This window comes from Crocodylus porosus, unplaced genomic scaffold, assembly GCF_001723895.1.
Source record: "Crocodylus porosus isolate Cpor-Errol unplaced genomic scaffold, CroPor_comp1, whole genome shotgun sequence".
NCBI lineage: Eukaryota > Metazoa > Chordata > Crocodylia > Crocodylidae > Crocodylus > Crocodylus porosus.
Window position 1 is genome coordinate 190779466 of NW_017728886.1, and position 23642 is coordinate 190803107.

Here is a 23642-nt window from a genome sequence, read left to right on the forward strand (position 1 = left end):
ATCATGTCATGGGTGCAAAAGGAGACAGATGGGGCAACTGCATCAAAAGGGAATTCCCAGTGGGAAGTACTCTACTGGAGGGGCCTATAGTGATGAGACAGTCCCAACAGAACTTTGATCGAGGTTACAAATGACACATAAACAAAAGGTTAATGTTCACCATGCCAACAGTTTGCAGGGGGCTTGGCTGCAGAATACAGCTGTCTGTGAAGGTTGATGCAACTGCAGCAGTCAAGGAATTGAAATTGCCTCTAGAGTACAGCTCTGAAGATATTCCCCCGTGATTTTGACCAGACCTGAGGTTCAAGATTGTATCACAGATCAAACAGTGCATTTCTATTTAAATTAAAATATCAGCATAATTCTCTTTTGTTGTGTGTTTGCACAGCATCTAGCACAGTGGGGTTCTGATGCATAACTGGACTCATATATACTATGATAATACAAAAAGAGTAGGTGATCAATCAGTACATTGCTACAACTGACAATATTACATGTCTTAGAAAATTAGCCAATTCTTTTTATTAATATATCACACATAGTAAAAAATACATTCAAAATACTTTTGACACATCATTCCTAAAGAGACCCCCCAAAAAAAACCCTAAAAAGAAACATGCTTCTTTGAATGTTTTTCATACCATTACAGGAACATTACGTGCAACAGCTAGCTGTACTATTGCTTCCATAACATTACCTGTAATGTTAAAAGCAGCTTTTTTCCAGGCATGTTAGTGCAATTTAAATTGTTTACAAGGTTTATTTTGTGCCCTTCCTCCTTAATTTTACCTCAGTTGGAGTCACTTCAGTTTATGAAATCTAGACTGTCAAAGTAACGCCACTTAGCAGTTTCTTTTCTCCCACTCAGAGCCTTATTTCAGTACTTGGTTTGAGGCCAAAATCATTAAATGTCTGGTAGAATTTTGAAATCATTCTGTGCTATACAAATGGTGCTGTATAATTAAACATTATATAATCTAAGTAATAAAATTCATAGGTCAGCTGTCTCTCTCTACTAGACAGCTCCTTGAAGTACTGTCTCACAACTTCTGCATTTGTTCTCTCATCAGAAGAATGTCTGTCTTTGAAATGAGGAAACTTCAACTCTGCTGGGGCACCTATCAGCTGCAAAAGGTAACTGGCATCTTCCTCTAGAGTTTCAAATTTTCCTATGAAGTCATAGTTGATGAGGCATGGATAGCAGAGCTTACATATCTGCTCCCAATGAATGTCCATTCCTACTGGGCGATGGGAATCTAATAAATACTGGATAAATTCTTTGAACTTAACTCCTGATCCTGTTTTCAATGCCTCTTCATCTGCATTAACTCTATATTTCTTAATAATTGCCTTGCCAAATACTGGGTGGTAGTAGCTGTTGGGGTGTTCAAATTTATCCCTGAATGCAGACACCAATCTTTCCATGGGATCACGTACAAAGATAATCTTGGTGTAGGTATTTAAGCGTGTGTATATCCCTCTTAAGTCATAACTGTCTAGTTTCTTTAGATGTTTCCCATAGTGCACAGCATTATGTGAAATATTGTATGTTGAAGAAGCAAGTCCATTAAGCACCATCAGAATCCTTTTCCAGTTGGAACAGCCTGCTTTAGGTACTTCACAGTATAAGATCTTGTGTCTATCTTCCACGTATATTCTAGATACCGTACGCACAAGATGGGTCCTGAGTCTGTTCTCACTGTTGTATTTTTTACAGAAGTTGATAAGAAAAGATCGACGTTTCTCTTGAGCCTCATCTGCATCTTTCCATCTGTCATCTTTGATCAAACTCTTGTTTAAAGGTCGGACTAGTAGTGGTAAATATGCCTTCTTAAAGGGGTTAAAAACCAATCTGGTCATTTTCTGTTGTTCAGAGAATTGGCTGCCCTCTGTGATGGCTGTCTTTCGCTTGTATTGGCTGGCAGAAGCATTCTGTTTTTTGGGTGCTGTGGTAAGATCCTCTGGATGCTGATACTTGAAATCCTGTAAACATTAAAAGAATGAAAACCGAAAGCACGTTAGCAATTTGGCTTAGCCCATCCACTCAACGTATTTTAATTGTAGCAAAAGAAGTCAAGTGTTCAATACACAATTAATTCTTTCTGAAGAAAAGACCCTCATAGATGCACTATCTGATAAATAAATGGGGTTAACAAACATAAGAAATATATCCTTTTAAATCTGATACTGCATAAACAGTACATCTTCCTAAAGTCCTGAGTAAATCAAACAAATATTAATCAATATTCAGAAGAGCTGCATATACAGAGGTTGGTGTACCTGCCCAACCCCCCTGCCTTTAATTTCTGAAGGGAAAATCAGTTAGAAAAGAAAAAGGTTTCAAATAGATAAGGCTGAGAAGAAACAGATTTGTGGGCAAATGACAACAGGGAAATATTTGAGAACAAAAAAATTATGTAAATATGTAAAAATACTTTTTGTTGCTCTTCTAAATTGCTGTTCCCTCCCATTGAGCTGTGTCCCCCATAGTGGATAGCATTGTAGAGGCTATTAAATGCTAATATAAGCTCTATGAGGAACAGTCTGCTTGCAGTAAGTGCTCACTGCTATAAGCTATACTTAAGAATGGGAATGGAGGGCAGATAATTTTCAAAGCATATATGGCACTATACCCAGGAACAAGTGACTGCTTAAGCAGTGAATAGTGCATGGTAGAAAGACTGTGAATACCATTTTGAAATTGAGTCTATAAAAATGCAAGAATTTCCAAGACAGTGTATTCTACTTTGCAGTATGATCAATGAGGAAAATATTTCCAGTGACAGAAAGAAAACTGAGGAATCATTCAGTTCTGTACTGCTTCAAACTCTACAAATGTAGAGCGTGTTAAAGGCCTCTTATCTTCTGTTTTTCTGTATTTCTGCTTCTGCCAGCAGAAAAACATGGTATTCAGCTCAGTGAATCTGAAGGCTCTTTTAGTGGTTGGCAGAAGACCAAGGTGGCAACTACAGAAGTTACAGGAGGGTAGCTGATTGCTTCAGTTTGGTCTTACCCATCTTAACCCATTTTAAAACATATTCAGATATGATAAAAATGCACATGCTTAGGGATTGAGACTAATATTTTGCCCAATGCTGAAGAGGTTTCAAGAGCTTAGTGTCCTGTAACTGAGGAAAACGGAGTCCTGATAACAAAGCAGTGAATAACTGTAATCTCAACTAACAATTAGATGCCACAACGTCATGATAGACAGAAACTGCAATTATCCAGGAATATAGTGTCCCTTCAGGATGCCAAGGAAACGAGTGCTTTGTTTTTGATAGGAACATCTAGAATGTAAAGATTGCAATTTTATATTGGAAATGGTCGGGGGAGGGAAACAGCTGATGGGTCGAACCACTCAGAGAAGCCTCAGGTAACGCTTCACAAGAACTTGCACACAGCAGGAATCGCTTCAAAGTGCTCCCCTCTAAGCCAACCAAAGGGAAAATCAGTTAGAAAGAAAAAGGTTCCAAAATAGATAAGGCTGAGAAGAAACAGACTTGTGGGAAAATGACAACAGGGAAATATTTGAGAACAAAAAAAATATGTAAATATGTAAAAATACTTTTTGTTGCTCTTCTAAATTGCTTTTCTCTCCCATTGAGCTGTATGTCCCATAGTGGATAGCATTGTAGAGGCTATTAAATGCTAATATAAGCTCTATGAGGAACAGTCTGCTTGCAGTAAGTGCTCATTGCTATAAGCTATACTTAAGAACAGGAATGGAGGGCAGATAATTTTCAAAGCATATGTGGTTGTTAAGCTCCTAACTGCCAGAAAAGTCTCCTCTGGAACTCATAAAAGAGATTAACAGCCTTTGCATGTATACCTACCTGAGTAATGAGCTTGACTAATTGGCAAGACAAATAGGTAGTTTTAAATGAGATGAATCAGAAGATAATCAAGCCCTGTGTTTAAAGAGGGAAGTTTATATGAAAAGGGTTTCTTTTGTGAATTGTGAAATATTTGTATGCAGGAAAATGATGTTATCTACCAACGTTCTAGAAGTCCAGCTTCTTTGTCCTCAACTGGATATTCACAAGTCCATGGGCCCAGACGGAATGCACCCGAGGATCTTGAAAGAGCCGGCAGACATCATTGCACCCCTCTTGGCAGGGATATTTGAAAAATCATGGCGCTCAGGTGAGGTCCTGGATGACTGGAATAGAGCCAACGATGGTCCCTATCTACAAGAAAGGGAAGAGGGATGACCTGGGGAACTATAGACCAATCAGTCTGACGTCCATCCCTGGAAAAATCCTTGAGAAAATTGTCAAGGGATCCATCAACGCCAGACTAATGGAAGGCAAGCTTCTGAATGCCAGGCAACATGGCTTTGTGACTGCCAGGTCTTGCCTGACCAACCTCATCTCCTTCTATGACCAGGTAACATATGCCCTGGACAAGGAAGATGATGTAGATGTCATATATGTGGATTTCAAGAAGGCCTTTGACCTAGTTCCCCATGATGTCCTCATGGTTAAGCTGGTGAACTGTGGCCTTGATCATCATATGGTGCAATGGCTAGGCAACTGGCTATGGGGTCAGATCCAAAGAGTACTAGTCGAAGGGAGCAAATCAGTGTGGTGCAGGGTTACCAGTGGAGTCCCTCAGGGCTTGGTACGTGGGCCAGAACTCTTTAACATTTTCATCAATGATCTAGATGCAGGAGTCAGATGTGAAATGACCAAGTTTGTAGACAATACCAAATTATGGGGCAGGGCCATCACACTGCAAGACAGGCTGGGAATACAGACTGACTTGGAAACACTCTCAAGGTGGGCCGACCAAAATCGGATGGCCTTCAGTGCAGAGAAGTGCAAGGTGCTGCACCTTGGTAGGAAGAACTCTCAGCATACTTACAGGCTCGGCAGTGTGACAGATGAAATTATGTCTGTGTGATAAAGGTGCTTGCTTACGGCTCTATGAAGATTGGATCAAGTGTTTTTCTGTCATTTGTTTAGATATTAAGCTATATGTTGTTGCTAAGAGCCTAATTAAAGTTTAAGATGTAGTAAGGCCTTGTATGAAGTAAGGCCTATTACATTAGGAAAGCCTTGAAGTAGTAAGGCCCTGTGGTGTAGTTAAAATTAACCTTATCAAAAGAATGCAAGGCTTGTACTGCTATTGGTCAGTCTAAGGACAGCTGAAGTAAAAAGAATCTGAATGGCTGTAAATTATCAGCACAGCTCGGAAGTTATAAATTGGCTGGCACATCCGGAATCATTCAGAAGGAAGATACAGCTCTGTGAAAGGGACTAATTAGCTGTTGACCTGGATCAGTGGGCCCGTGAATCTCGAGGAGCCCAAGGACTGAATAACAGGGCCCTTCCTGGTACCTCTTGGACAGCGCTGATCGGGGACGCCTGACTTGGCTGAGAAACTTGTCGTACATCAGACATCAGAGGGGACTGCTGATAAGTTGCTGACATGAATTGTTATTGTCTGTCTGTTGTTTTGTTATCTGTGCATAGTTGTATTTTTGTTAAGTCAATAAACCTTTCTTACCTTTCTATCCTTGACCACACACTCCATCCCGAACCCTCCGCAGGTGGCTGGGACAGGCAGTGCTACACTCGCTAGCACCACAGCCAAAAGGGACTTGGGGATCTTGATTAACCACAAAATGAATATGAGCCACCAATGTGATGCAGTAGCAGGCAAAGCTAACTAAACCCTGGCATGCATCCACCGATGCATCTCAAGCAAAACCAGGGAAGTCATCCTCCTGCTTTACTCAGCCCTGGTGAGACCACAGCTGGAGTACTGGGCCCCCCACTTCAGGAAGGATGTGGAGAAGCTTGAGAGAGTCCAGAGGAGAGTCACTCATATGATCCAAGGCCTGGAGGGAAGTCCATACAAGGAGAGGCTGAGGGACTTGGGATTCTTCAGTTTGGAGAAGAGAAGGCTCAGGGGGGACTTGGTGGCAGACCTGGGAGAATACCTGTTCACCAGAGCTCTCCAAGAAATAACAAGGTCTAATGGCCATAAACTCCAGGAAGGCCAATTCAGACTGGATATAGGAAAAAAATTCTTTACAGTGCATGTGTCCAGGGTCTGGAACAAACTCCCCCCAGAGGTGGTGCAAGCACCTATTTTGAACTCCTTCAAAAAACTGCTGGATTAATTTCTTGCTGGGGTCACTTGATCCCAGATGACTTCCTGCCTATGGCAGGGGAGCTGGATCTGATGATCTCATGAGGTCCCTTTCAGCCACTAATGTCTATGAAATCTATGAAACATAGCTAACTATGCTGACTGAGACACAGGCTAGCCACATGTTCTTAAACTCTTTTTGCCTAAGTACAGACATTTGGGGGCATTAGGGGGAGGTTAAATCAACTCAAAATGGCTGCCCAATATCAAGTAAGTCAGGATGGGGGGGCTAGCTTGGGGGTTGAGGGTCCAGCGAGGTGGAGGGGATTGAAGGTCCACACGGGAATGTGGGGGAAGACACGACCCATGGATGGTGTAGGGGTGAAGGAGCGGCTCATGGCAGGGGGAGGCATGACCCATGGCTGAGGTAGGGGGACAGGGCTGACCCACAGGGTGGGGCAGGAATGATCTGAAAGGGTTGGGGGGGCAGGCATGACCTGTGGGTGTGCTGGGGGGGAAGTGTGACCTGCAAGTGAGGTGGGGGGAGAAGTGAGCCACAGGAGTGGGGTCACCCCCCAAAATGAACCTACATGCCCAACCATCCTGCCCCTTCTTGCACTGGGAATTACTTGCTTGGCTCCAGCAGCGGTGAACACTGATAAAAATGGCTGCACCCAGTGCAGCTTGTGGGATGGGGGTTGAGAGGGCTGGCTGAGGGAGCAAGGGGCCAGGGGGGGCAAAACATAGACCAGTGAAGGGGGAGAGGGGTGTAAAAGGAGCAGCCCTGGGGCTGTGCAGGGGAAGTGGACAGAAGTTCTATGCATAGGTTTGACCTAAATAGAATAAGCCTGATACTACATAGAACCAGGTTTATCTTAAATGGGGTTCTGCAATTTTTGGACTGGTTTGTGTGGACAGAACTTATGTACAATTACAGATTTAAACTGATTGCTGGTCATGAGACCAGGTCTGTAAGTGTAAGGTTGGCACTGGGATGAGCTAAGTTTAAACTGGGGAACGATTCTGAACCCAATTTAACCTCCTGAATGTCCGTACTTAGCCTTCATGTTTAGAAGAGTTAAAGAAGCTTAAAGGAAATGAGGCAGTTACTAGCTGGTTGGCTATTGGCTGGAACTCAAATTCTTTTGGGAGTTATTAGTGATTTTGAATGCCCAGTTTCTGATACCATAAACATGTGAACACTCAGTGCAGAAAGTACTGAGCACTAGCCCTTCGTAGAGCTTATCCCCTTCATTTTTTATCGAGTTGTGCACATAAAAATTGAGGGTCCTGAAAGCATAGGCCACTTTTGAAAAAATGTGGCCACTATAAATCTGCATTTATAAAACGTTATAAAGTCCATCATCTTTCATGTGCTGTTACTTTTATTAACACATAGCTTACAAACTTGTCAGTTATTAGCAAGCAGGTAATCCCCCGCCCATTAGAATCATAGGACTGGAAGAGACCTGTAAGATCATCAGGTCCAGTCCCCTGCCATGGGCAGGAGGTTATTGGGCTCAAACGAGTTCAACGAGGTGCCTGTCCAGCCTTCTCTTGAACACCTCCAAGGATGGCGACTGCACCACCTCTGCTGGAAGTGTGTTCCAGATTCTAGATACCCTTATGAAAAATAAGTTTTTCCCCATGTCCATCTTTAATTTTTCTTCAATTAGCCTGTGGCCATTGGTCCTCATCCTCCCAAGGGGTGCCTTTCTGAAGAGTTGCTCTCCTAGATCTTGGTGTTCACTCCTTACATACTTGTAGGCAGCTATCAAGTCACCTCCCAGTCTTCCTTTGTTCAGACTGAACAAACCCAGCTCCTGGAGTCTCTCATATGGCCTGTCCTCCATGCCCCTAATCATAGGGGTGGCCCTTCTCTGTACTCTTTTGAGCTTGTCCACATCCTTCCTGATGTGTGGTGCCCAGAACTGGATAGTACTCCAGCTGTGGCCTCACCAATGCCAAATAGAGGGGGAGAGGTATCTCTCTAGATCTGTTTGCAACACATCAGCTGATACACACCACAGTTTTATTTGCCCTACTGGTGACTTCATCACACTGTTGGCTCATATTCATCTTCTGGTCAACTGTCACAACCCCAGGTACCTTTCAGATGCAGTGCCTGTGGCAGAATGCCACCTCTGTCTCTCCCCAAAAAGGATCATCAGGTCTTCTCTCTTTTGCTCCTTCCTCACTAGAAGGCCTCTTTCTTTCATCATCTCTCTCAGTCTTCCACAGTCATGTGGTCATACTTGTCAGCCATCCTAGCTAACTATACTGTTCAACTGACCCAATACCAAATTAGAGATTGTTTGCTCAAGGGTTTTCAGTGACTCTATTCCCTTCCCCAAATTATGCCTTCAATACAGCAGGTTTTCGGATCCCACTTTTTCCACCGTGTGTGGTGGGCCAGTAGCCATGTGAGTCACCCACCTCACTGCACCCAACCACCTTCCAGGCTCCGAGTTTATCCCTGGGGGTGCCTCACGTCTGGCCGACTCCCTTCTTGGAGCACACCCACTAGCCTGGGGATAGTGCCGTCACCACCCAGGGTCTGGTCTAATCCTGGCACTGTGCCCCCGGGAAACACAGGCCTAGTAATCCTTGACGGTACTTGACCCACTTCAAGATCTTGACGTGCTTCCCTCAGTCTGAAGCACAAAAGGTGGTCTCCCTCAGTCAGCTGGACTGAGGGGACCCCAAGGCATAATTCAGACCCACTCCCAATAAGTCTCCCATGCTAGGTACAAAGGCGAAATTTACTGGTTACAAGGAGTAGGTTTGGAAAAGGGTACAGGGTTTAGCGATGTCAGAGAAATCCTATAAAGCAAACAGGGTGGCTGGATAGCCTTTGATCATGCATCTCAGTCACTGCAAGCTATATATCTAGTTAGATCTCAGGTAGCTTACTCACAAGTATCATCCAGAGGCAGATGGAGATTCCCTCTGGAGGTAGGCGGTTCATTGATCATGAGTTTTAAGAGAGAGAGCAAATTTCAGATGGTCCAACTCTTCTCTCTCTGTGTTTTCATCATGGCTACTGCCCCTGCTCCTGGCCAGTCCTTAACTTATATATACCTTATGACCTCATTTGCCTGGTCCAATGGAGACTAGCACCTGTTGGTTGCCAGCCAACCAATTTGAAATGCATCACTGGTTGCTGGGCAGACTGGCAGGGTCTGTAGCCCCCTCCCAGTCAGGTTGGCATTGCTTAGAACAATAGGGAGCGTAAGCCCCTCACCCAGGTATGTGATGCCAGTCACGTACGCAGAGGGAGCAGGTTTCCCCCCTCCCTCAGGAATGTATCCAACTCAGGTTACCTAAAGAGATGGGAGGGCCTTCTGTAGGGCCCATATTACCCAAATTGTCACAGAGCAGAGTTTTTGGGGAGAGACAGAGGTGGCATTCTGCCACAGTGCCAGCCAGCGGACCACTACCCATTGTATAGTTATGGTGAAGGTTCTTCCTACCCAGGTGAAGGACCTGGCACTAGTCCTTGTTGAACCTCATCTACTACCTCATTCTCTTGTCCCTGTTGAGCCTCATCCCACCTTATTCAATAACTATATCCATTTACAGCAACTCTGGAGCAAGACATTGACACATGAAAGCTACAACCAAACTTTTCGAAGCAGAAACCAGGTTATAGGGATGGCCATGTAAAATACCCTGAAGATCAGAGAAGCTTATACTTTAGTAGTATGGTGAAGGAAATGAGTTCTAGGATCCATAGAGAGAAACAAGTCTGTTTTTGAGATATTTTTACAAGTCTTGTAATAGGTTGTGCACAACTTGTCTGACAATTAAAATTCAGTGAAGTGTTGCATCTTAAGCCAGCAATTATGTGTGTGTCTCATTATTCACTTGTAGTATTTGACACATTTTAAAAGAAAGTTGCTAAATGGCCACGAGTCTAATTTCTGAGGTAATTTAGAACAGTATATTAATCTTTGCTTGCCTTCAGTTAACTAGGGAAAGAGATTTACATAAAAAATAGTTTTAATACAAAGGGAAGAGAATTGGACATAGTGAGAGTTTTGGCAACCTTCCATTCAGTGAATGACCTGAACCAAGGGCATCTAGGGTACAATTATTCCAATCTTTCATTGCTTGATATAGCCTATTTCTCACTCATTCACAAAAAAAAGAAAAACATTTCTCCTTACTACAGCAATAAACTGCAAAGACCCTCATTCATCCACATTGATACTGTCCTTCCCCACAGTACCTTCACAAGCCACTGAGGTGGAAGAGACAAACAAATGCCAAGAATGGTTAATACTCATCCAATTATGTTATGTGGTAGTTTTACAATGCACTGGTGGGATCTCAGCTAAACTGTTCTCAATTATAGCATTCTGCCATGCAAAAAGATAATGATGTATTGGGAAGGACAATATTCCAGAGCCGATTTACAAAAATTTAATGATCTGTAATGCAGACAGTGCTGTGCCTCCTAAATGCTTTAGTGTTGCATCTTGATTTACCAATGGGAATAGTAAAAATGAAGTGAGTTCGTCAGAAAATGTGGATCTGAAATAGAGGGAAAAGATTGTGTTTTGTGTTGCTCTGCATGGTTAAATTACTATATTTTAAGGATCAATGAGATGGATTCAGTTTTCAACATGTAGGTATATCATCACACTCTCTTCTTCCGACAATCTTTTATCATTAACTTCCTCTCACAAGCTAACTGCATGAGAAACTTTGGAGTAAACTGTACTATGGGTCAGTGGGGCCTGCACTTACTTATGGCAGGGTTAAGCTTAGTTTCTATCTCTGGTGCAAATAGAGAGACAATCTATCAGAGATAACATACCAAACAGCCAATAGACATACTTTGCGAATAACTCTCTCGATTATTCTTCTGCACTGATGATTACATTCCATCACTTATACTCAAAGTGGGTTAGAGTATATCTTCCAAAACGAAACCAATGAAAAACAAGTTTTCATAATAGATACTTCTTTGCACTTTCTGACAAAATCTATTTCTAATGCAGCTTGTGTCCAACAGACTCTAATTTCCTGTAATGCCATTCTGAGGATTCAGTCAGGGGAAAAAATGAAGCAACGAGGTTATACAGTGCATGTTCATATAATATGAATTACAGAGAAGATTAAAAAAGGTGACGTGTCACAAGTAGGAGCCACAGTATAATGCAGTATTTCCCCAGACTTTTGATGCCTGGGACACAGTTTTGTTCTGGACTAATATTGGCTGCATACTTCACTCTGACACCTGAAAAGAGTTTCATTTCATATATATATAAATAAAAATTTAAAAATAAATAACATATTCCATTACCCTGCCAGGACAAATCATGCCATTGCTGAGATTTACAGTTAAAAAAATAACTCAATGCATTTTCTGAATTTCGCAGCACCCCAGCTGAAAAATCACTGAGATGGATCTAAATTCACAAAAGACACAGAGGGGTCCTTGAGGCTAAAAAAGGTTAAGAATCATTGGTCTATCTGGTACCACTTAAGGGCAATACAGGCAGAATCTCAGCCTGCTGCGCTCTATTCTGTCCGCCTGGCTTCCCCCTGCTCCATCCCCCCACCACTCCCTGCTCAAGCAGGGATTCCCTGCTTCCCTTCTCCCATAGCATGGACCATAGCTAGCATGTGTAATGCTAGCTAATGCTGAGAGGTGTCTGTGTAAGGTAGACAGGACAAAGGCAGACAGGACAGTGTCTGCTTAGGGCTTTTTGGAGCTACTCAACAGGTCAGCTGGTAATGTCCCTCCATTCTTTCCTTGGGAAAAGCTGTTTAAGAAGAGCTAGAACTAATAAGACAGGTTTTTGTTTTCTTGATGGGGTGCTAAACACTGTATTATCAACTCCCTGCGGGCTCCCTCACTAGTCAGCAGCAGTGGGGAGAGGGGCCCTCCCTAATCAGAATCCTGCTGAGGCCTGGCCACACATCCCCTCAGCTCAGGACTGTCAAAGGGAAGGGAGGGCAGCTCTAGCACCTCCCTGGCTTCTAGCCTGAGCCACTGCAGGCATGTGTTTGCATTTTCTCAGTCCAGAGGGAATGTCTGTGTGCTAGCAAACTGGTTCAGCCTAGCCAGGTTAGACTAATCTGCAAAGATTGAATCAATTCAGGCTCAGGCTTTTTGAATGTCTGTTCCTACCCCTCAAGGCACACCTCCATTGCCTCTCCCAGCAATCCCAGTTGGGATTCATTGCTATAAATACAATGTTGGAAAACTAAAGGATAGGAATTTTATTTCTAATCCAGCTTTTCAATCCTATGGTACAAGATAAAGTCAAATGCTATCAATGTTCAATTAAGGGCTTAAAATGCAAAGGCAATTCTTTTCTTTAAAGAAATATATAAAAAGTCACTTGAAAATGCTTCTATCGTAAGGGCAAGTTGGTGCAAAGTGTTAGCACATTACTGTCTCTACCTGGCTCCTAGATCACATAAAGGTCCCAGTTTAAAATCAGGCTGGTAGTTTTAGCCCACTCTTCATTTGTTTAAATTGTAAAATTGTAATTGTGCCCAACTCCACGCTATCTCCTCAACAGGATGATTGTGCCAGAGGGTTCAGGATTAAGAGGCATTAGAAGAGGTATGTAGAGCGGGGGTTGCACAATCCTGTTTCCAACATGCTAGATCAAAGCCAGGGCTTAATTTCATAAGCATAAAATCACCTAAATACATAAAGTAAAAGTCTGCAAAAAGTAATGACTATTCACAGCCTTCTCATACGAGGACAATATTTGCCTGGAAAAATTGGGTACAATTATCCCGAGATTACCAGAGCCAGTAAGTAAATACACTTCAGTTTTCCTCCTGTCATCAAAAGTATGTAATCTTAAATTAGTGAGCTGAACAGATTTCTAAGAGTTCTCAAAAGAGAGACTGCCTAATCTGCAAAGGAAGACTCATATGTGAAAGGTAGCATTTTTCTATTTTTTAGCTTCTCATTAACTTCACCTATTTAGACTCCATTGGGTGCACAACTTACTCATTCTAAAATGAGTAATGTTTTAATTTAACCACTTAACCTCTACTACAAGCCCTTATTCTAACTTCTACCACTAGCCCTTATTGTTCATTATAATAGTACTTTAACATATAACAGATATTACGGTGATGGGCACCAATACAAACCCCTAAGACAGATTTGGGATGAACATATTTAAGACACATGACTTCTGTAACAGTCTACCCAAACCTATCTAAGCTGTTTCCTGTGCTGTTCATATATTGCCTGTGGGTGGTACAATTTGTTTTTAACTCAGATACCTCCAGCAGTGTTCAGTTTATGGACAGTTCCAGGACTATGTCTGGTCTTGGAGTAATGAGCTGACTTTTATAAAATATTCAGTATGCAATAATCATAACCTGTATCACCATAGGCATTTTGGAAAGCTCTCCAAATATCATACTACCATATTTACCCAAATTCAAGATTGTGTTGAATTTTAGACAACCCTCCAATATTTAGATTTTAGACATGGAAAATATATAAATTTGTTATAAGTTACCCATGTCTAGAATCTAATTTTTAGAGGGTTGTCTTAAATTCAACCTCCCCCCACAACTGCTACAGCAAGGCACACAGCGGCAGAGGGCAGGGGAGTCAAATGGCCTGTGCCCTGCCGCAACTCCCCGTCAACTTCTGCCTCACCTCTGCTGGTTCCTGTATGATCTGTGATTGCCCTTGTGGTGCTGGAACCCGCTTCCCACCTGTTCTCCACCCCCCACCCCCGCCAGGCCTATCCCCTTGCCATTTGGTGCCTCTCCTGCCTGCCCCCCTGTGCCTTTGAGCTGTGATGCTTGCCCCTCCCCACAGTACCTGCATCTTGAGCACTGGTCCACTTACCCCTCCCCCCACCTCCCTCTTGCTTCCTGCCCCAACTCTCAGAGGCAGGTGGAGGTGGGAAAGAAGGACAGCAGCTAAGGCTCCAACTCCAACCCCTGATTCAGGGTCAGAGCTGTTGATTCTCTCTGCTTGTACTCAAATCTAAGACAAGCAGCTTTCCCCTCCATGCTGTTTTAGATTTGAGTAAATATGGTATCTGCAAGACTATTTTTCCTCTTGATCAAAATCTACATATATTTTTCACATGAAGTCATATCCCATAGGCCTTACTCAGGCCTATTCCTGCATATAGATACCTCTATTCTGTTCAAGCTTTAAAACAGACCAATTACTGTAGTACTAAGTACCTACATAAGCACAGAAAAAAACAACAAATGAGGTGTGAGCTCTGATCAGAGTCATATCCAGTCAGAAGAATAAATTCATGGTGGGATAAAAGCCTCCAGTAATTAAAAAAAAGAATACTTTGAGAAAGATTTAAGTAGCACTATGTGTCTACAGAATACCACATGCTGGCTACAGGGGCAGACTGTTAATGAAAGTGACACTTATTCAGAAAACTACGACTGATAAATTTTAATTAATGAATAAGAACAATTTTAAATCTTTCTTTGTAAAACACAGTTTGAAAATTGGTGAATGGGTTGCTATTCCCCTCAATTCTGTAAGCAGAAATTCATGAAAAATAGGATTGAATTAAAGATTAGGAGAAGGGGGTTTCACTTAGGCTAGGGACAGATATACAGCTGGCGGGAGCCTGAAATGACTGAACCAATTTGCAAGTGAATAGACATTTACTTTTGATTTCAGAAATGCAGGCACATGCCTGAAGTGGCTTAGGCTAGAAGCTGGGGAGTTCTAGAGCGGCCCTCTCTTCTCTTCAGCAGCAGCCACGTTCCCCCTGCTCCTGCTCAGGCGGTGGGGGGCCTGGCCAGAGCTGGCCAGCATGGACCTGTTATCTGCCCAGGGCTGGTGCTGTGAGGCTGAGCTGAGCTGGCCTGTGGGTGCTGCTGAGGGCAGAGGTCGAGGGGCCAGCCTGTGCTCTGTTGCGGGGGCTGAGCGCTACTCAGCGGGTTGCAGCTTGGGCTAAAGCCATGGGGGCTGTGGCCAGACTGCTCCCAGTTCCCTATGCCAGGCTGGGCAGGGCTGTCATGGAACTTCAGCTGGCTGGGAAGGGCCTTTCCCAGCAGTTACGGCTCTGCATGGGTGGGGCTGGCCAGGCAGCAGGCTGCCCAGGAGGCTTGGAGGTGCTGGCAGGCCCCAAGTCTGGCAGCCACCCACCGATGCTACACCCTCTGCCCTGTGCAGCATCCAGCAGCTGCAGCCACATCACAAGCTGCAGGCTGGCTGGGGCTGGGTGGGATGTTTTGCCCCCCTCACTTCCAGCTGTTGCTGCCATAGCTGCTGCTTTGCCACTGTTGCTTTGCCACTCTGGGTAGTGGGTGGGAAGCTTCAGCCCAGTGGCTTCAGCTCTGACTGCTTTCTACCAGCAGGTGGGTGGAGTGGGTGGAAGGCAGCCAAGAGCTGGAGCCACTGGAGGTGAGAGGAAGCTAGCTTGGTCGGGCAGGGCTGTTCTGCTCCCTCATCTCCAACTGCGGCTCCTACTTTTGCTGTCCCACCCAGCACCACTCAGGGCAGGAGGAGCTTCAGCACCACAGTTTACACTCAGTGCACAGAGCTCTGGATACAGCTCTGGCTGCCTTCCACCCCCTCCATCCACCCAGCGTGATGAGCAGCTTCTGTGGGTGGGCACAGTGAGTGGAAGGCAGCTGGAGCCAGAGCTCCGTGCTCTGGGCAGAAGTCCCTGGGATGAAGCTTCCCACCAGCCCACCTAGCGAAGCATAGTGCAGCAGAGACAGGAGCAGAGGTGGCAGCAGCAACTGCTGTGAAGGGGCAGCTGGAGGCAAGGGGGGCAGAACAGCCTGCCTAGCCATGGCCAGCCTGCAGCTTATGTGGCTGCAGCCACCAGGTGCTGCACAGGGCAGGGGGTACAGCAGCAGCTGTAGTGGGCGGCTGCTGGGCTCAGGACCCACCCAGGCAACCTGCTACCTGGCAGGCCCAACCTGCATTGCTAGGCCAGGCTGTCACAGAGCAGCAGCAGCAGCCAACTCCATGACTGCCCTGCCTGATCTGGGTGCAGGGAGCCAGGAGCAATCTGGCCGTGCAGCCCTTATGGCCCCGGCCCCAGCCCAACCTGCAGCCCACTGGGAAGGGCCCAGCTCCCGCAGCCCATCCTGGACTGGCCCTTCCGCATCCGGTCAGTAGCACCTGCAGGCTGACTGGGCTCAGCAGGGGCCATGCTGGGTGGCTCTGGCCATGCTCCCACCCCTGCCACTGGAGTGGGGAGGAGGGTAACAGCTGATAGGGGCTGCTCTGCTTCTCTGCCCTGGCCAGGCAGACCTTGCAGACCCATTGGTGGGACAGGGGATGGAGGGGGGAGATTAAACCTCCTTCCCACTCTCTGCTTCATGCTGTGGAGGGGGGAGGGGCTGACATGGCCTGCTATACCCTGGCCAGGCAGACCCTGGCTGTGGTCCCCCAGTAGGAGAGGGGAGGGAGGGATAAGCCCCCTGCCCCACTCCTTTTGCCTCTGGAGGCCATACCGGCTGGTGTCTGGCCTCAACCCACCCCTGCTCTGGCTAGAGAGCAGAGGGGTGGGCCAGCCCTGCTCTCTGGAGCAGAAATCACAGCCCAGCCCAGGGCTGAAAAACATGCTGGGATGCTGGGGGTTTCTGTTTTAACTTAAACCAAGAAGGGGTCTGGGACAGAAGTTTCATAAACTAGTTTGACCCAAATCAGTTAAGTCTGATATTACATTCAACCAGGTTTATCTTAAACTGGTTTTGGCCATTTTGAAACTGGTTTACGTACACTGAATTTATGTTCTGTTACAGGTTTAAACCAGCTTCTGATCCTTTAAAGCAGTTTATGTGCAACTTCTGCCCCTAGCCTTACAGGGACAGAACTATGATATAGGCTTGACTAAGGAGAGTGAGAGAAGGAGATGAAGAGAGAGAAAGAGAGACAGGGAGAAGAGAAAGTGATTCTGTATATGTCATGGGAAGGGTTGGGAAGCATGTGGACCTGATGATGTAGAAGAGAAGAATACCATCAGACACCTCTCTGTAGCCCCCGACATTATATACAGATTGCATAAAGCCACTTGCACTCATGAAGTGAGACACTCTGCAAAAGCCAAATCAACAGGTTGATTTGTGTGGTCAGTAACTTGGATGAAGGGAATTAATCTCTAATTTTACTTGCCAATTCTTGTTCATATCTGGAATTAATTCCCTTTGTCTTTTCCCTTAAAGTAAAAATATTTGGTTTCCCCTTAAGAAGCTCAAAATATGAAGGATAAGGAATTACATCAAGATGAAGTCCAGTGGAAAAATATCCCAATTAATATGCTGCGGTTACTGTAAACTAGCACAGCTATGTGTATCTGTGCAACCAATTTAAAAATCTATGGAGACAACTGTAACTAGGCATTTAGCTTTTTCTTAAAATCAACATCTTCAGCTCATTAGAAACATATTGAAGGGCCACTGAGTTCAGTGTTAATGCCAGATATGCTATGTATCTCTGCATTCAGCAGACACAGCATGAGCGGAACTAGATCCTGAGCTGATGAGAACTGGCATGAGTCTGTTGACTTTTAAACAAGCACCATTAAAGTCAATTGAGCCATGCCAATTTTCCTCATTCAAGACAACACAGGTTGTATTTGTCCTGAAATAACCATTTTATCCTGGGACAAAGTGCAATCATTCAGGCATTCATGTCCAGTGTCCTGGGACAAATTCTAAAAAGGGTTACCAAGATAAGAAGCACTAACAGTTTATCCTGGGACACTGCACAGTATTACAGGGCAGTCATGGGATTGAACCAGTGGCAGAGAAGTAGCAGTGCATTCAGCTGCTCACTAATCCCTGATTAGAAGGGTGATGTGTGTACACACCAGTCCTAGGATATTTCTGTTCTGTGATAAACACAGGCACAATTTATCCAGGGACAAATGCAATGCCTGCTTCTAGCCCGGCTCTTTTAGGTAAGGGCTGGTTTATGCTACAAAGCTTCTCTGTGGTGGTAGAAACCTTTTTAGTCAGTGCTTACACCACCTCTGCTGAGCAGAGAAAAGCTTCTGCTGGCAGAATGTGCACATAGACACTCCTATGACTTATGCTAGAAGGTGATGTGTTTCTAGGGTGCACTTTGCACTGTGGTGGCACAGATGCTGTAGTGGAGCCATGAAACAGCCAGATATGCATGGATAGGTCCATGGTTTGACAGCTTCATGATAACAGCTACTGTCTGCCCATAGAATTTCCAGCAGCAGAGGCAGATGTGTGTAGACAAGGCCTAACTAACTGAAATGCTTCTTTAATAGAAACTAACGTAAACACATTTAAAAAGAAGATTTTGAGACACTTCTATTGTGAGCCATTCTACACTTACTTCCACAAATATCCCCTCTGTCCCCATCCCATGCCTTTATTTTGAGCATGACTGATTTAGTATTTTTTCAATATTGTTTATATTTTGAACATTGTTTTCACATCTCCATTGACAGACAAATTCAGGGTACCTGAAATGGGAGACTGAGTCTCTCTGGTCTGTTAGTTATTTTAACACAACATAGGGACACTACGGAAAGGCCATTCACCAGCTTTCAGTGGCATGTTTAAAAGAAGCTGGTGTTTCCAATCAAGAGGGAAAAGCGATTATTCTGCAGTTAGGACTGAAACTCAAAATATCTGGGCTTAAAGCTGCAGAACTTGGGCAAGCCACTGATCCCCTATACTTCTTTTACCTACAGGTTAACAGGGGTGATTCTCCCTATTTCAAGTCAGTGTTGAGAGGTACTTGGGTAATGTGGTATAGAGTCTGGATAGACAGAACAGTTTAATCACATTATAGGAAGTTGCTGGCGTGCCGCCTGGAACTGAATTGTCTCCTTATAAATGGTAGTTTTGCTTTTCAAAAAAATCTCCTGTCACGCCTTTGATGTTATGGGAGATGGATGTTGAAATACTCTTGGGGAAACAAAAATGTTAGAGGCTCACAGCATCGGCCAGTCTTTGCAGGGCTCCATCATCCCCATCCCCTGCCCTAACCACTCCAGATTTCCAGGTGTGTTGGTACTGGCCTGTGATGTTGATACTCTGGTCTTAGTCTTAAGGACCACTGACAGGAATCTCTCTACTCCTTCAGCTGCTTGCCCCGTTCTTCCCTGCATGGCTCCAAAGTCAGCCAATCTTGCTTCTAGTACCACCTTTACCTTCAGGGTCAGGACAGACTCACTCCCTCTTGGGGAGTAATCTTGTCCATGTCTTCGCTTTCTTTAAGGTTCCCATAGTGGTTAACTCCACCTCCCAGGATGGGACTCACCAGCCAAGCAATTTCCTCCATTCCTGTGCCATCTCTCCCTTACAGAGCAGCCTCCTTGCTGGATCTGTCCAGGTAAGTCAAGGAACTGGGGTTTTTCTTTGAGCTCTGGGGTCGGTCCTCTATTCCTGTGTTCTCTTCTACATTCTTTCTCTTCTCTTCTTCTCTCCTCTCCTTCCACCTGCTGAATGCCCTCTTGGCATCCCTTAAATTTCCCTCTTGCCCAGCTGGGTCTGCCGTGGCAGCCTCCCCTTCGCTGCCTGCCTGACCCAGCTGTTTCCTCCTTCAGCATGGTTTTTCCTTCTCCTTTTGACTGCACTGTTCTCTTTCGGGGGTCAAGCCCCAGTAGTTGGATTTGAAACTCCATCCTTTGATCTGCTGGTTCCTTTCATTACTCAAAGCGTGTCATTTGTCTTGCCCAGGCTCACCATGGTTTTCCCTGCCTCTCCGGGTAAGTTTGTTTTTTCTGGTTTTTCTCTATCATTCCTGTAACAGGGTGTTTCAGTCACCCTGTTACACACATTAAAATATAACAGTGTAGGGACAGGAGATGGTAAGGTGGACTTATAGTACTTGCAAATGTGGGTAATCATTTTGTCTGAAAAGACAGGGAAAAATAAATAAAAAAAGGAAGTTGGCACATGTTGATGTCTCATTTCAAAGTGACATTTGCATTTTGAAAACTGCAAAAAATTCATTCTGAAAGGGTTTAAAAACCACAAATGAAACACCAAACTTTACAGAAACCATTTTTTGCTTCTGGTTGACAATATTTCTCCCAATTTTTCAATTCAGGCAGTGACACCCCTCCTACCCCCCCCCCCAAAAAAACCCCCAAACAAACAACTCCCCCTCAAAAACCCTTGCTCTCTGCATGGCCTTGTGATGGGTGCTGGTTCTGCAGGCATGAGCTGGCCACTGTCTATGGAATAGGCGTTGGTTGCAGAGAGATGTGGGGAGTCATGTTGTCACCACCCTGTTATCCTAGCCTCAGTCTCACCCGCTTGCCCATCCCATTCCCAGATGTCACTCCTTGCTTGCCTGCAACTCCATCCCATCTGCCCAGCTAAGCATACCCTGCCTGTGGGGGTCCCACTGGTTTCTATGGTGACCCAGCCTCCCTGTCCACTTGCCCACTCCATTCAGCATCCCTGGTGATGGGTGCAGGACAGATGGGCCAGGTTGCCTAGACAGCGGGGCCAGGTCTAGCAGTGGCATTGGGGAGTCTGGCAGTGACAGCCAGAGTGTGGGGGCAAGAGCAAGTTGCTACTGTGGGGGCTGCTGGGAAGCTGAGTCTGGGCACCATGCTGCCCTGCTCCTGCCACCACACCTCCCAGTGTCACAGACTACAGCTTTTGGCATGCCAGAGAGCTGCTTGTGGAGATACGATAGGCTGTGCTCTGTGCCAGGTAGTGCCTCTGTGCCTGGGGGCAGTGGGCCTGGCTGTATGTGCCTCCTCGAGCCCAGGCCAGGCAGGGCTGAGGGACCTGCTACGGGCCAGACAGAGTCACCTGTCAAGTTGAATCTGGCTTATGGGCTGTATTTTGCCAGCCCCTCCTTTACAGCCTTAATAGATAAAGTTTTTCTAAAACAAGTGTGTATGTAATAGTGCCTTACAAAAATGACATATAACAATCTGGGTAGGTCTGTTATCAGTAATTTAATATTCTTTTGCTATTACTAATATTCCTTGGCCAAATATTTCAGTTATTAGACAACAATGTGAGGTGGTGATATTACAAAATGTAACAATTTGCTAAAAAATAAACAGCCTCTTAGAATCAAGAGTACTCTCCCTTGTCTTTCTCTATAATTACTACAGAAAATATAAAGATTACTTGTGGTAAGCCTGCTCTTCTTATTCAGTAACACCCACAAGTTTTTGCGTATTATCATGGTACCATTCTGATTCCCACAAATTACTGTTCAGTAGTTCACACTGAAATAAGTACAATAGTCCAATAATTTTGCATGTGATTTTAGTTTAATACATTTTCATTTCAGACACACTAATCAGTCAATACATTTTGTTAGTGCTTCCCATCAAATCTGCATTCATAGAATCATAGAAAATTAGAGTTGGAAGAGACCTCAAGAAGGCATCTAGTTCAATCCCTTGCTCAAAGCACAACCAGTCCCAACTAGATCATTCCAGCCAAAGCTTTGTCTAGCTGGGTCTTAACAACCTCCAAGGATGGAGATTCCACAACCTCTCTGGGTAACTTATTCCAATGTTTTACTACCTTCCTAGTAAGAATTTTTTTCTGAAGATCTAACCTAAACTTCCCTTGCTGCAACTTGAGATCATTGCTCTGTCACCTGCCATTACTGAGAACCGTTTAGTTCCTATTTGGAACCATCCTTCAGATAGTTGAAGGCTGCCCTCACTCTTTTCTTCTGCATACTAAATAAGCCCAGGTCCCTCAGCCTTACCTCACAAGTCATGTGCCCCAGCACTCTAACCATTTCCATTGCCCTCTGCTGGACTCTAATTTGTCTACATCCTTTCTGTAGTGAGGGGCCCCAAACTGGATACAGTACTCCAGAGGAGGGCTTACCAGTGCTGAATAGAGGGGCATAAACACTTCCCTTGATCTTCTGTCAATGCTCCTACCAAAGCAGCCCAGTTTGCCATTAGCCTTCTTCTCAACAAGGACACACTGTTGGCTTATATTCAGCTTATTGTCCACTGTAACCCCCAGGTCCCTTTTTTGCAGAGCTGCTGCTTAGCCAGTTGGACCCCAGCCTGTATTGGTGGGACCTTATTTCCATACAGCACTGAAAAGGATAAATCAAGTAAAGTACCACATGCCATATCAAGTAATATTTTGACATAAGATAAGAGAATGTTGTAACAGAAAATACTATAGAGATGACTCATATTCAGGTAAGTGATAGCTGCTATGGACAAAGCACAACTTAATCATAGAAATATAGTAATCTTGGCTCTTCAGAAAGTATAATTTTTCAGTTAATCTTGAGTCAAGATTACCAAAGGTATCCAAGTAGACTAACTGTGCAATGTAGATCTTTGGATGCATGCCTTTGGTGTTAGACTGTCCCAGTAAATGTGAAGATTTTATCCACACAGTTAATTATGTAGGACACACTGTGGGTTAAACTTTTCCCATTTAGTTCAAAGTCTTTGCCCCTTTGTGCTCACAGTCATTTTCTTTGTTTTCTACCGGTGTGATTCATCTATAAAATATATTTGAACCTCTTCTTCTTAGGTGGAAGAGAGGCTACTTGGTATTTATAGTGTACTTTTACTGTTGTGGTTATTTAATTGTGTTCCTCCCGCTCCTATTCGCCAACTTTGCATCCACAGTGTTCAATATTGCTAGTCACTTCCAAAATCAGGAAGTTTAAGATATACATGAGACAAGAGCTCAGAACTACATGAATCATCATCAAAGCATAGAATCATAGAAAATTAGGGTTGGAAGGGAAGGGATCTTGGGAGATCACCTACTCCTTTTGTAGACTTCAGTTTGTTCAAAGCAGGACCATCCACCCCTATATCATCCCAGCCAAGGCTTTGACTAGTCGGGTCTTAAAAACCTCCAAGGATCGAGATTCCATTACCTTTCTGGGTAATCTCTTCCAGTGCTTTATTGCCTTCCCAGAGAGAAAGTTTTCCTTAATATCTAACTTAAACTTTCCTTGCTGCAAGGACTATTAAGTCCATTAAATTAAGTGAAGTACTTTTGCATTTTTCTGTGTGCCATCTTCTGAACTGATCAGATCTGCAGCTGATATTGTTTAGATATCCCACCGACTACGAGTGTTGGATAAAGCTTCATTGAAGAATCAAGGTATAGCTTGTAAATACAATACAAATAGGTTTATTATCCCAATAGAAACATCAAGGCAAATGGATAGCTTTTCTCCAGCAACTTTTGTTCCTAATTTACAGATAAAGAACCTTCAGCACAAAGACCAAGTGACTTGTCAATAGATATGCAGGATGTGTGGGAGACAGCTAAGATTAGAACTCTGATTTCCAGTCCTGTTCCTGGACCATTGTAATTAATCTAGAAAACATTTGTTGAGAACATTGAAGACATGTAGGTGTGGATCTCTGTAAATCGCACCATCCCAGGCTGCAAGAGCCAGATGTGCCCCGACATCATCATCACGAATGAAGAGGCCAAGAAGATCATGATCATGGATGTTGTGGCAGAAAGCCACCTTGGTTTCTCTCCAAAATCTCTGCCCTGTGACAATGTGATAAAATCTCTGTGCTGTGACCATTTGAGTAGGGTGGGCTCAGCAGAGGGAGCCACACCTTTACCCTGTCTCTTTAGGGAAC

General features: G+C 44.4%; 1 protein-coding gene and 1 long non-coding RNA gene across 2 annotated transcripts in view; one reads left to right on the forward strand and one right to left on the reverse strand.

The window, feature by feature from the left end:
- Positions 1 to 495: 495 nt before the first annotated feature.
- Positions 496 to 23642, reverse strand: part of CHST9 (carbohydrate sulfotransferase 9) — a 170706-nt gene continuing 147559 nt past the window's right edge. Inside the window, exon 4 of the mRNA XM_019547308.1 lies at positions 496 to 1983. Coding sequence (XP_019402853.1) covers positions 940 to 1983 — 1044 coding nt within the window. The 3' untranslated portion in view covers positions 496 to 939. The remainder of the gene's footprint in view (positions 1984 to 23642) is intronic.
- LOC109318215 lies at positions 18763 to 20138 on the forward strand. Its single transcript, XR_002103206.1, has 3 exons — positions 18763 to 19405; positions 19753 to 19781; positions 20126 to 20138. It is a non-coding gene; the product is annotated as an uncharacterized LOC109318215 (long non-coding RNA).